The sequence below is a fragment of the Gymnoscopelus braueri genome (genome assembly GCF_963280865.1).
Source record: "Gymnoscopelus braueri genome assembly, chromosome: 1".
NCBI lineage: Eukaryota > Metazoa > Chordata > Actinopteri > Myctophiformes > Myctophidae > Gymnoscopelus > Gymnoscopelus braueri.
Genome location: NC_137603.1, coordinates 54,931,168 through 54,944,807, shown reverse-complemented (window position 1 = coordinate 54,944,807; position 13,640 = coordinate 54,931,168). Strand labels below are relative to the sequence as shown.

Here is a 13,640-nt window from a genome sequence, read left to right as displayed (position 1 = left end):
TGACACAAAAATCTAGCATCAGTTGGTCTGTAGTCTGGACTATCACACGATTATCCAAGTTACAGAGCCATGCTGAAGCCTCATCCTACGCTCTGCTCACTTACTTATGAAGCTAGTGATTAAGAATCTCTCACAGCTCGGCAGCTTAAGAGTCTCAAATCCCTGTACAATATGGTCGTAATTAAAGATGAGCGACACCAAGACCGGGGAACATCCTAGCAAACCGACTGAGAGAAATAATAAGAGGGGAGGGATGTGTAGAGAGCTACTGAGACAGAAAGAGGGACAGAGAGACAGGGAGAGAGAGAAAGACAAACCTATATACACAAGCATGATCGTTATGTGCACTGCGATGCACTGTAAAGTGCCATGGCAAAGTCTGACAGTCATGGTAATAAAGTATCCTTGAACTCTGTTGCAGGGGTCTTCAACGTTTTTCAGGCCAAGGACCCCCTTAGCTGAGAGAGAGATGAAGCAGGGACCCCTACTACATATTGTATAACATTTTGTTGCAGATTTAACTTTTTCATACGATTACAAAGATAGCTTCATAGACTTCTTTGACAGCACTGTCATCATTGTATGTTGGATTCCTGTTAAATTGTAATTTGTGTAATGTGTAATACCTAGTAAACTTGACCTTTGGCTCTGTACTTGGTCTGCTCTTTTTTCCCCTCTACACCAAACCTCCTTGTCGAAAATAGCCGATACAAGCTCACAACGCTGTGCTGAACTATACAGATTAATTCGAGTATAGCAGATTAATTTGAGTATAGCTACGTAAGCATGTAGATATACTGTGATGCCATGGGCTCTACTTTATCAAAGATACCACAAGCCCAAACATACGGCATGTCACTATTGAAGTACCACTCATCTTTTATTAGAACATCAAATAGATAATGTGTATCTTTCTCTTTATCACATACGGACTGTATGCCCAGCAGTCGTGTTCCTGTCCTGTCCTTGTCTATCTCTATCAGGCATGACTCATATCTTCCAGCCAACTCTGAAAATGTAAATATGCTCCGTTATGTGTTTAATAAACTTGCCGTGTGTGATATTGCCTGGTGATGTCATCTTGTTCTCTGAGCTCACTGTTTGCGTACAGAGAAGTAATTCAACTGAATCGACACTCACCACCCCTAATAGATGGAAACTCTTAGGATCACAACAAAGGATGACTAAATTCACAACCATTAATAACTGTTCCAATTGCATTTCCATTTACACATGGTTTGGCGCTGATTGGTGCAGAATTATTTAAACCATACCCTTTCCTGGCACGGTTGCTTAAGCCCATGATCGGTAATGGTTATATTAAGCCTGGTCAATATCCTATCATCTGTATATTTTACCGCACCTCACGCAGTCTCTTATATAAACAGACATTATATAGGACTTGCGAGAAGTTGCGACTGCAATGCGTTTGAAGTTTAGCAGCGGCTTCAAATGTTGACCCGAACCTCATTTTCCTATCTTTTGACCAAACTGTAATCAGATGTTGCAGTTTATAATTATCTTTTGGGTGATTTGATTGGGACATCCCTACTGAATTTTATGCCCAACCGCGTGAGTCACGAGACGCATGAACACTTTTCATTGGACGGCCGGATACTTGTTGCTGAGGCACATGTAGATGGGTTGATAGACCAATCTCTCCTTTTCTCTCACTCGCCAACCCTCTCTCTCACACACACACACACACACACACACACACGTCTCTTTCCTGAGACTACTTTTATCATTACAAAAACATATACCTGTGTAAATCTCATCCTACAGTATGCCATTAGTTTTCCATTGTATGTACAATTGACTGTTAACTTGTGTAGCCATAACGTCATTAGTAATTTTCTGTTGTCTCACTACTTTTTGAAGGAACTTCCTACTCATCATACCAGGTCTTCTGCTAACAGAAATACAAACGATAACCTTTCAAACAACTCATGTCATGGAACGGAGCGGACTCATTTGGCCTCAGAACGGTCATGGAAACGAGCCTTTAGAGACATAAGAAAGGCCGGATCTAACTGGTAAGAAACTCAAACAAACAGCCACAAGATTCTGATCTGACGCCCGCACCCCCTCACACCCCTCTCTATGTGCGCGCACACACACACACACACACACACACATCAGGAAAACCACTATTTCCTTTTGTTTTGAAGGAAGAGAGCGGGCGATGCCATGGTGGATGAGCTCGCTTCCCTAAAGCCTGGGCTGTAATTTGCCAGACTTTTGGGTGGGGTTTGCCGAGGCAAAAGATAATCGCAGACCTCAAACATATCAACACGACAACCACATCTTTGATCCCACAAACAGAGAAAAGTCAGCTAAGAATAGTCTCCCCTTTTTGGCGTCTGTGTCGGGACAATGATTAGAAAGTGGTGGTTAGATCTTATGCTGGGCTCCTTGGGTTCCCACCCTTTCGTTGGAGTCAGGGCCCAGTATTACCAGCACCAGCATGTTTGCTTGCCAGCCTGTCTGTCTGTCTGGGTATCTAACTGGCTTGTTGGATCAGCCTTTACGCAAAGTGATGGATCACTTGCTTCCAGAGGTTAAATGACAGACTCTGTGCCTAGCTTCCACACACGCAGACCTGATGCCTCCCTTCACTCTCCCACAGACTTAGTGTCCCCCCAAAAAACTTTGCCTCCCAGTGCGGTTTCCACGTCTGCCCTTTCCATCTCTTTCATGCCCTGCCTTATTGCTCCTCTCTCTCCCTCCTCCAAAAAGAGAAAGAGACAGAGACAAACTCTCGCTCTCTCTCTTTATGGCACAGACACGCGACGGTGTCTTTCTTCGTCTCTCTTGTCTGCTGTCCATCAGTGTTGCCCTATCAAAAGGCAGGGCCCCCACCTTTTTTTCTTCTTTTTTTTTTTAGGGGCTCATTAATCATCCTTGGTACGACAGGAGGGCCCCTTAATCCAAGCCCCTCTCCCCACCACCCAAACCCCTCCCCGACAGGCCAGAGCACCCCCCCCCCCCACCATGCCCTTATCCCCCACGGTGTTATCAAGTTTCAGTGGCTGTAACTGTAGCACAATAAACAGAGGGTGAGTGGGGGGAGGAGAAGGAAGAGGACGAGAGAGAGAGAGAGACAGAGAGACAGAGAGACAGCGAGAGAGAGAGAGAGAGAGACAGATGAGCAAATCCAATTTACCTATAGTAGGTAGTTGTTTTGAAGGAATGCTATCTGTATGTTGTTGTCGGGTTTTTTGGGGGGTGAGGGGGACACATTCTGTAGCAAGGGAAAATTTTAACTTGAAAACAAATTAACCAAAATGTTACAAATACTTAACCTGATGCAAGTGTAATACTCCACATACACGGTCTAACAACATTTCCTCTTCCACGGATGCATTCCTAAAACAATGCCTCCTGTTTTTAGCCGGGCTGGTTGCAGTTATTTCCAGGAGTTTTCGGGTGTTAACTAACATGAACACGAGGTCGTATCAAAAAAAAAAAAAAAGGCCGGAGAGAATGTTCCTATTGTGAAGCTATGCTTGTACAGAGGGCCCGGCTATTAGTGGAGCCAGTATGAGGCGGCCACAGAGAGTAATATAATGCATACATGGATCCCCCAGAGCCCATTCATGGTGTAATTGGTGTGGACAGAGCTCTTGGTCTCAGGGTTACAGTTAGGGGAGGAAACATCCTCTGTTGTCCTGCTGGGACACTACTGTTCCCACGCCGCCAGCCTGACCACCAGGTCTGCCCCATCTCGTCCTGTCCACCAGGTCTGCCTTGCCTCATCTCGTCCTGTCCTGTATTACCCTGTCCTGCCCTGTATGCTGTCTGGCCTGTACAACAATACAATACAACTGAAAGTCTATTAGGCTATTAAGAAGCTATTAAGGGAGCGTATCTATGTTCCCCCCCTAACCCTAACGTAAGTGGGGAACATAGAACCTCGGTAACATAGAACCTCGGGAACATAGGGCTGACCCCCTCCCAGTGAGGAACGGAGTTAACAGATTGAACTAAAATGGAACATCTTCATGAGACAGTCATCACCAACTCTCTCTCCCCCCTTTCTTTCTCCAAATCTGTACTACATCTCTCCCTCTCTCCCTCTCTCTCCCACACAGACAGCTTACACAGCAGAATTCTCACTCAGTGATAATTGAATTGTGAGAGTTGGGTGAATTTTTCACTCTCTCAGAGTTAGATGCACACAGAGTGAGTACTACCTCATAACAGAGGCCCAAACCTACGAGGTCTAAAACAACAGTGCTCTCGCTAAAGCGCTGATAGCACACCATGTGGTCGGCTTAAGCTGAATGCGCACTACACTTAAAAAGGGGCTCACACCGGGGCAGATCGAGCCTCGTCTAAACTGCCTACTGCAACAACGTGTGCGATGGGTTTGTTTCTGGCTCAGGGCAGCCAGGGGCAAAAACACTTGTTCTTACCCTCATTATTTACCCCTCTCTCCACCCGCCCGGTCTAACCTCCCCATGCTTGGTTGGCCAATCCTATCCTTGCTTGAACAGGAGTCTCTCTCAGCCTGGCTCTGTCCATCAGGGCCTGTGGGGACATTAATCATGTGAAATGACAAGCAGTGGCAGCCAGTTGCTCGTTTTTTTTTCTTCTTCTGTGTGTGTGTAACGTACCCGCAGCTCCTGCGATCTCACACCCACCCCTCACACCCCGTCCTCCTCCTCCAGCACCCCCCCTCTCCACCCCATCCCTAAAAGAAAGAGAAGGAGTGTCGAACCAAAACAAACAATCGCCCATCTGCTTATTGGAGAGGCTGTGAAGCAGCTAATGGTGCTGTGAAGTCTTCCTCGCCCGCTCCTGCTGGGGGCGAGGAAGAAAGCGGGACTTGTAATGGATATGATGCACGGAACAACGCCGGTGGAACGTGTGCGGGCTAGCATCCAGCGCTCTTCAACGCAGGCAGCTGTAGTGCATTTACATTGTGCTTTACCTCTCAGGCATTTAGCAGATGCTTTTATCCATGCTGACTCAAGAGTAGGTAAGTGCAATAATAAACATCAACAACACAGCAGTGGCAAACATCAGCTCCTGCACTGCCAACATGATGGGAATACACGTTGGCGATGAGGTACAAGGCTTGTTCACACAATGTTCTTGTGATCACACAAAAGGGATGAGAATTAACCACACCACCCTAGCATCCCAATTCTGGGCATGTCATAATAGGTGAACTTTCGGAATAGCATGTCTACAAGCTCACAACACGTCACGTTCCGATGCATTGAGAGCTTGTAGATCGGCTATTTTCAGCAAAGAGATTTGGTGTAGAGGGGGGGGGGACCAAGTATAGCCCCCTGTGGGACTTTGGTAAATAAATTATATAGGTTTTAAGTGAGGTCCTGCAAAGACCTCATGTAAAAGTAATGGTGTTATGCCGGAGAAATCCGCAACAGGGACCAAAATAACGGGTAGAAGGAATTACTAAACACAAGAAACTAATGGTGGATGATAGATTAGAAGCAAATAGTCCCTAGAAAAGAGTTATGTTAAACATAATAAAGCTCTTTTTCCAACAGCAAATGTGCAATCTTTCTGTCTGTAAGTCTGAATGTTGTTGAATGGGTAAGATAAAGTGCCCAGTAAGGTTATAAGAGTACAGGAGGAACGTTTTAGCTTTTTTTCTTTCTCGTGCCTTCTGTTGTTTCTGTGATACAGGGCCTCTTTACACACGGACAGGATTTAAGACAGCTGCTGAAATTCCTCAACGATGAACGCGGGCTCGGGCGCGTACACGCACATGCACACGCACACACACACACACACACCGCATCTTTTGCGTGCCTGTTTTTAAGCGCAGAGCCAGGAAATGGGAATCCCTCGTAAGTTTTCCTTCCGTTGTTGCTCTTCTCACAAGGCCCGGAGGCCCCAGGATGAGGTGGGAAATCGCTCCACCATTTGTCTCTCTCAAAAGACAAATTCCTCCCCCTCTCTCGCACTCTCTCTCGCACTCTCTCTCTCTCTCTCTCTCCCCCTTTCCCTCAAACAACCTCACACTCCTGCTTCTTCAAAATGCTTCTCAACCCTCTGTTGTGGACTATACCCGTTCTTCACTTTCTCAGAAAAGCCACCCGAAAATCTGTGAATTTGTAAATCTATCATTTGAAGAGTGGGCACCCCAACCCGTTTAATCCCTTCTCCGGGGCAAACATTCTTCACTTCCAGTCGTGGAAGAGCATACTTTCTGCAGGCTACACTACGCTCAGCTGTGGCACTGCGATAACAGTTCCTATCACACAATATATTACTTTTAAAAAGACCGCTAAACACTTAAGCCCAGTGACTGTAAAATGAGCCGGCAGCTACACGCACGCATGCTAGTAAGATGGTGCCAGTAATAACGGGGGTTTGGCTCTCCATCTCACTGCGTTTCACAGGAATGCTCCTGGCACCGACGCAGAGCGGAGTGGGACGCCAGCCAAGCAATTTGTTCACCCTGATTAAGACTCCAATTTAGGAGACAGCGGAGGTCAGCCAAGAGCCTGTTGAAGAAGGGGCGTAGGAGGAGGAGGGGTCTCGGTTGGCTCCGATACTAAAATAATTTCCTTGCGTCCAGTACGACAGCTATACACAAGTGGCCCTCCAGCTAAAAGCATTGACCTCACAGGTTTCCAAGCATCGCAAATGTCAGCAGCAGTCATTGTTGCAGCGTGAGGCTCCGGCTCTGCCTTTTAAAATGCTTAAAAGCCATGGCCAGTTAATTTTCAGCCATCTAGGAGTAATTGCTGGAATGACATTCTCTCTCGTGTCCTTTCACTTAGCGGGAAAACCACATTTTTACTCGGAATGGCTGAAAATGGCGTTGTTTGGTTGAAGAAAATCACCCCCCCCCCCATTTTTTTCTGGCTTTTTCTATCGCTTTTCTATCATATGGAAAGTCATTTGTGACAAAATACATTATGAAATAATTATTTGAATTGATACAGAAATATATCGAAATTAACCAATACATTTAAAAAAATCATGAGTATCATTTATTCATTTGACATTTATATTTTAGAAAAGAAAATGTACATGTGACAGCGTGCAGTGGCTTTGATCCTTGGATTGCATATTACTGGTTGTGTGTAATTTTCACCGTCCTGAAATCTAAGCTTATTTTACACTTTCACTCATTGTAAGGCATTTACTCAAAGAGCTTCTACTAAATTCCCCATCACCCCCCCCCCCCCTTATTAAAAGACAAAGAATGTGAATAGAATACAACAGAATACAACACAAACAGACACAGGCCTGATAAATACACAAACACCACAAGACACAATGACAAGAATTGGTGGAGAACTGGAGGAAAAAATAAGACAAATTCCCAAGGGCTCTTACTAGGCCCCCCTTCAGTTTTCGCTCTACACTCATCTTCCACCAATATAGGGATGCTAGGGTTCAAGTGGCTAATCACATATAAAAAAAAACTTCAAACATTTTTAAAAATACACACCTTGTTGTGCTTATAGATCTGCTATTTTTTAAAAGCCTTTGAAAAATGTTCAGCTCTAATGACATGCCCAAAGTAGGAAGGCTGGGGTGAAAGTGGTTAATCAACCTGTTTAGTTTTGTGCTGCTGTCTGTCCGTCTGTCTGTCCATGTGATGGATGTGTGTGTCTGAGCAGCCTTAACAGAGACAGGGTCACTCCCAGAGTGTGCCAGAGGACTGGAGATGCTAACAGGTCTTCTGACAGACCCTCTGGTTCCTGCTCCCTGACGACCACCCAATTCATCACCTTCTAAACAAGACCTTAGTGCTCGGAACACAGCACACTGGCAGGCTGCTGCTCAGATACAAAGACGACGTGTGCGCGTGCGTGTGTGTATATGCACACACACTTGCGAGAGCAAGTGTCAGGGGGGTACAAATATATTTTCATTCAAGCAAAATAATATATATTATAATATATTAAAAAATATATATAATTAACAAGAATTTGGTGTGGGATATGATATGTGGTATAGTGCATAGCTTATAATGCATAATGGGTTGTGTAGTGGATATTTTCATATATGGATCCATATAGATCTATAAAATGACACGCTTATTGATGGGTGGGGGATTGTTTTGTTTTTGTCTTATGCATTTAAATCTGGAATTTATTTTGTTTGTTTGGCTTGTTTACCGTTGACATACGTTCATTGCAACTGCTTTTTGCCAAACAAAATGACATGTATGTAGGATAGGCATATACTATAAGCTTAATAAGGCCAGACCGCACCAATGCAACTAGTCGCAACTCCTTGCAACAAAACAGTTTTAAGGCCAGTCCACACCAATGCAACTCCTTGCAACTGCCATTGGGGATAATGGTTGCAAGGAGTTGCATTGGTGTGGACTGGCCTTTAGCTTCAGCCTATTCCTTTTCAATCACCTTTAACTATGTTAGTTTGTTTATGTTGATTTATGTTGATGTATGTGATGCTAACTAAAAGGACAAAAGGTAGCGGGACCATTTGAAAAATGTTTGACCAAGATTAACACATTTAATGTGGCGGACACAAACAGCCAACAACCACTGTAGATGAGGCCTGTGACAGCATGTATGACAGCCACTGATAATGAATTCAAACCTGCTCTCATTGATAAGGCATAGCCCTCGATTTGCACTGACATGCACGTGTTAATCAAAAAGGACACGTATACAGATGTGCACACTCACACGTGCATGTACTCACTCACACACAAACAAAAACACAATCTCTCCCCCACACACACACACACACACACCACATCATTGCTGCATCTACCATAATCAATGCTACTAGCCATGTCTCTGCTAGATTAAATATAAGGTCCTATCTTTTTAGATTTCATGACTGGTGTGCTTTCTGTTGCTGCTTGAATTAAATAATATTGGCTACTTGAAATGGTCAAAATGTCCTCCCTGGGTTTAATGTTTTATCTTATCTTACACACACTATGACATACATACTGTATGACACACACACACACACACACATGCAGATACACATGAACCGTCACATACTGTATCAAAGCCACACACACCGGCCTAGTACACGTTCCCACAAACAATCGTCCTTCATAGTCTGACGAAATATAATTAAGTAGGTGCGCCCACCCACGACACCATCTTAATCACAACCTGACAAAATATAACAAAGTAAGCAGCACTGTAAAAACATAAAATAACACTGGGATTCACCTCCACAAGTTATTACCTCAGACATTCATCTTCAAACATGCCCCACATATGTCTGATAAATGTCTTCGTGCATTAGCTGTCCCACATATGTGGGGCATGTTTGAAGGGGTGTGTGTGTGTGTGTGTGTGTGTGTGTGTGTGTGTGTGTGTGTGTGTGTGTGTGTGTGTGTGTGTGTTCACATGTACAGTACGTGTGCAAATGTTCTTACACGCGTGTGTGCATGTGTCTTCAAAGAGGGAGAGAAAGAATGTGCACATCTTATTATGAAGGCTAGGTCGGCAAAGCCAAGCTGGCTGTTTGCCAACTAAATGAGTTAAATCACAAACTGATCCTCTGAGCACCAAGGGATCAGATCCTATGAGCGCCATGGGACCAGATCCGATGAGAACCATGCATTCACATCGTCTTGAGCACCATACGTTCAGATCCTCTGACCACCATGCGACCAGATCCTATGAGCACAGCGACATGGGATCAGATTGTCTGACCACCATGGGATCACATCCTCTGAGCAGCACCATGGGATGAGAGCATCCAGGGCAGGAAGGGAGGGTGTTGTTAGCCAGAGATTTCTCAGCCATCAGGGAGTTAACATGAGCACAAGTGTGGTAAGCCAACGGTTTCGTAAGATGAAGGATTACAATAGTAACACGTCTGAGTTTGGTCTAGTCTTTGGTTTATGTTTGAGGCACACATGGATTTCTAACCCTTTTTAGAAACAAAACTTGAACTCTGTTTCGAACAAGTGTAAAGTAGAAGTAGATTGGAGCTATAGGACTTGCAGGCCAATCGGATAGTGGAGGCTAATCAGATTTCAGGGTTTCTAAACCATTAGCAGTGAGTGTTTTAACAGGGGAGATCACAACACAGACAAACAGCAGCTAATACAGGAGTTACTGTATGCTTTAAAAAAAAAATAATTAAACTATAGCTAATCCCAGTTTGTTTCTAAGATGTACAGGTCCCAGTTTTCTGTTATTCTTGTTCATTGTGAGATGTAATTTATAATCATTATTATTATACAACAATTAGGGATGCACGATTAATCAGTCATCATGTCAGTATACCAATATAGACATGCAATATCGGTATCGAACCGATATCATAATATATTGGCTTTAGCCAAGATTTTGAATATGAAGCTCAAAAAGCCTTTTGTGATAATGAAGGCTGCAGATTCAATTAGTGTTTTCTGGGGAAGCTTTCAAAAGGGTCAACAAGTTGGGAAAATGTCAAGTAAAAATACTACATTTACATTGAACTAATACGTACATCAGTAGGCCTACTAAATCAGGTAATAAGAATGCACAGGTTTTTTTTTTTAAGTCTGCATATGATGTCACATCACTAGTGTACACCAAGTATAAAGGAGTGGGTGGAATTATTTTGTGCAAGCTTCCCACGACTGCAGTTACATAGTTAAATGTATTAAATGACGAATAAAAATAATAGTTAAGAACATGTGCATGAAGGGATACATACAGACACACGAACAGTGACTACTGGTGTTTTGGGCCAGTTGTCCAAAAACAAACAAATAATATCAGTCATCTCGCTGTACAATGGGTTTTCAGTTGCTCTGGAGGAGCACGATAACCCATCCAGCAGGAAACGACTGTGAAGGAAGGCAAGTTGTGGTATTTGCTGCCCAACCCCCAACTGGGTGCCATCCTAAATCAGAAACCAAACTGGGGTATGAAAACAACAAGGAGGTTACCATGAGCTCTGCTCTGAATCCCACGCTACGACTGCCGTTATCAGGATTTCACCAAAAGAAACTATTAAAAAGTATCAAAATTATAATAATGTCTCACTGCTCCACATCCAACATTCATTAACTTAATTGAAGTTAATGAACGTAGGGTCATTCCCCTTGGGAATTAATGTAGTTATCTTATCTGATCTCAGTGCGAGCAGATAATGCTGGCTCATTTATAACTCTCAAAATCACAATCTACAAAGTCTTCTTCTTCATAGTAGACAGGAGTGATTTAGTTATTTAGATTCTTTGATTATTTATACACACAGCTATGTCTCTGTGGACACCAAGCCTCTGGATCAAACATATGAACATCATTATTACATCATTATTTACACTTTGCTACGTCTTTCAGAACGCGGCAGGGGTGTATACGCAGTACACATGAAGACGTTATTATTCCTTCTTTGGGGTGATCTTACCTCTTTTCTGCATGAAGGTGAAAAGGTCATCCAAGAACTCCTTCCTGTTGGGGTCGTTGTCCAGTTCATACAGCTGAGGAACGGAACACTACAGGAAGTCAGACAACTATTTATACGTCTATACTTCAAGCAGGTTAACACAACTCCAGCCATTTTTGACACCCTACCCTTCCGAGGAAAAAAACTACCAGCCCTTGTAGCTCTGCCAACTGATCATAAAAATACCTCACGTTACACCTCACGGTCAATTTGGTAGCTTGATGGTGTGATTTATAAACACGACAATTAAAAATGTGGATGTGGGTGTGGCGAGGTTGGCACAATAGCAAATACCTCTATGTTCATTGAAGTCTGAGAGTGTAGAAATTAACGAAATGAGTACATTTTTACACTCTCAAAGTTGACACTAAGGATTTTGATGTGTAGTTGCAAATTGGTGCCCCTCTTAAAAGGGATAGTTCACCCCCAAAATGACTTCACCCCATGGAGTAGGGATGGGTATTGGCAAGAATCTCACGATACGATACTTGGGTCACGATACGATTATATCACAATATATTGCGATACGATACATATTGCCATATATTACGATATTATTGCGATATTATTGCGATATATTGCGTATCACGATATATTGCGATACGATACATTTTGCAATATATTGCGATACGATACATATTGCTATATATTGCGATATACATATATCACAACTACACATTGTATATATACACTACATATTGAGTAGCAGCAGATCAGTGATAGGTTCTTTGAATGTTTTTTCATAAAGCCTGTATCTGAAAAAGCAAAAAAAATAAAAATAAAAAAGAAATCACGATATATCGCGAAATAGATAATATTGCCCATCCCTACCATGGAGACTTGAATTCATGGATATTTTTTAGGTTTTGTCACATTCCTAAGCCAATAATTTGATGACCGGCAGCGGTTCCAGTAGGAGACCCAAAAAGTCTATTTTTTGTCTCCTACCGGAACCGCTGCCTACTGGTCAAATTATTGGCTTAGGAATGCGACAAAATCAAAAGAATATCCATGAATTCAAGTCTCCATGGGGTGACTAACCAATACAAAAATAGTAATTCTTTGGGTGAAATATCCTTTTAAAAAATTATATAAATAATAATGATAATAACATAACATCTGATTAAATGATATCATGGTCATCAGTCTCTTATATCAATATATATTGTATTTTGAAGTGTATCTGATGATCTGAACGAGTATCCTCTTAGACTTGTCGTTTCTCTTTCTTTACCAGACCATTGGCCGCTGGTTCAGTGTGGACTCAATTCCAATGTGCTCCAGTCAGACACTCACCTTAGCGAAGTCTCTGGAGGCCTCTCCTCTCCCTCTGTTGCTGTCAGCCTCGTCCGCCCAGCTTGCATTCCCATTCTACAGCAAAAGAGACACATGGAACACAATCAAAAACCTGGTTGTCTTAGAGAACTGGCCTTGAGTTACAACTGTACTTTTCCCGTCTACACCGCATTTCTTCGCCAAGAATAGCCGATCCACAAGCTCACACATTGTGAGCTTGTAGATCTGCAATTGTTGGCTAATGCTAAATAATAAACCATAAGCACTTCATATGTGAATGTTTTGTACGTTCATTTTGTAAAATTATGCTCTGAATATCTCTCCGAATTGGAACATGGGAATCAACAAGAATTGCATGTGATGTAGTACAGAAGCCTCTGTATGTATTGCAACAACACGCACTCACACTCCAATACTGCAGTCTTTTTTCCAGAGGTTGGATTAGTTATTGTGCCCCAGAGCTTGTGCGTTCCCCAACCCCTCCCCCCCTTTTCCTCCTCAAACATCTCCATTTGGCCCTAAAACCATCTGCATCTGGGCCTGCCCTGCTCTGCCCCCTCCCCTCACCTCCCCGGCCTGCCCTGCCCTGCCCTGCCCCCCCCCCTCCCCCTGTGTCTTCCGATCCCAGCTGGATACAAGGGCCCCCCATCCTTCATCTCCAACACAGCTGCAATGGGCGGCCAAGTTCACAGGGTGTGTAGCTGACTGTCAGAGAGGTGAGGAGGGGGGAAAGCAGGGGGGGTTGGTCACTACTCACTACTAGCCCCTCACACAGAAAGGGTTGATCAGAGGTGTGTGTGTGTGTGTGTGCGTGCGTGCGTGTGCGTGTGCGTGTGCGCGCGCGTAGCCTCAGTTATACTTAGTTGCGTGTTAGTGTCGTGCTCAGTAAATGTGACAAATGTGACGCGTTGTGAGCTTGTATATCTGCTATTTACGCCATGCAACACCGGCATGCAACTAAGTATAAA

The 13,640-nt window shown here is 43.5% G+C and overlaps 1 protein-coding gene across 1 annotated transcript in view; it reads right to left on the bottom strand.

The window, feature by feature from the left end:
• The window catches only part of LOC308094712 (AT-rich interactive domain-containing protein 3B-like), a 70,502-nt gene that overhangs the window by 30,552 nt on the left and 26,310 nt on the right, over positions 1 to 13,640 (bottom strand). Inside the window, exons 3-4 of the mRNA XM_080441525.1 lie at positions 12,673 to 12,747; positions 11,338 to 11,410 (exon numbers count right to left, since the gene is read on the bottom strand). Coding sequence (XP_080297651.1) covers positions 11,338 to 11,410; positions 12,673 to 12,747 — 148 coding nt within the window. The remainder of the gene's footprint in view (positions 1 to 11,337; positions 11,411 to 12,672; positions 12,748 to 13,640) is intronic.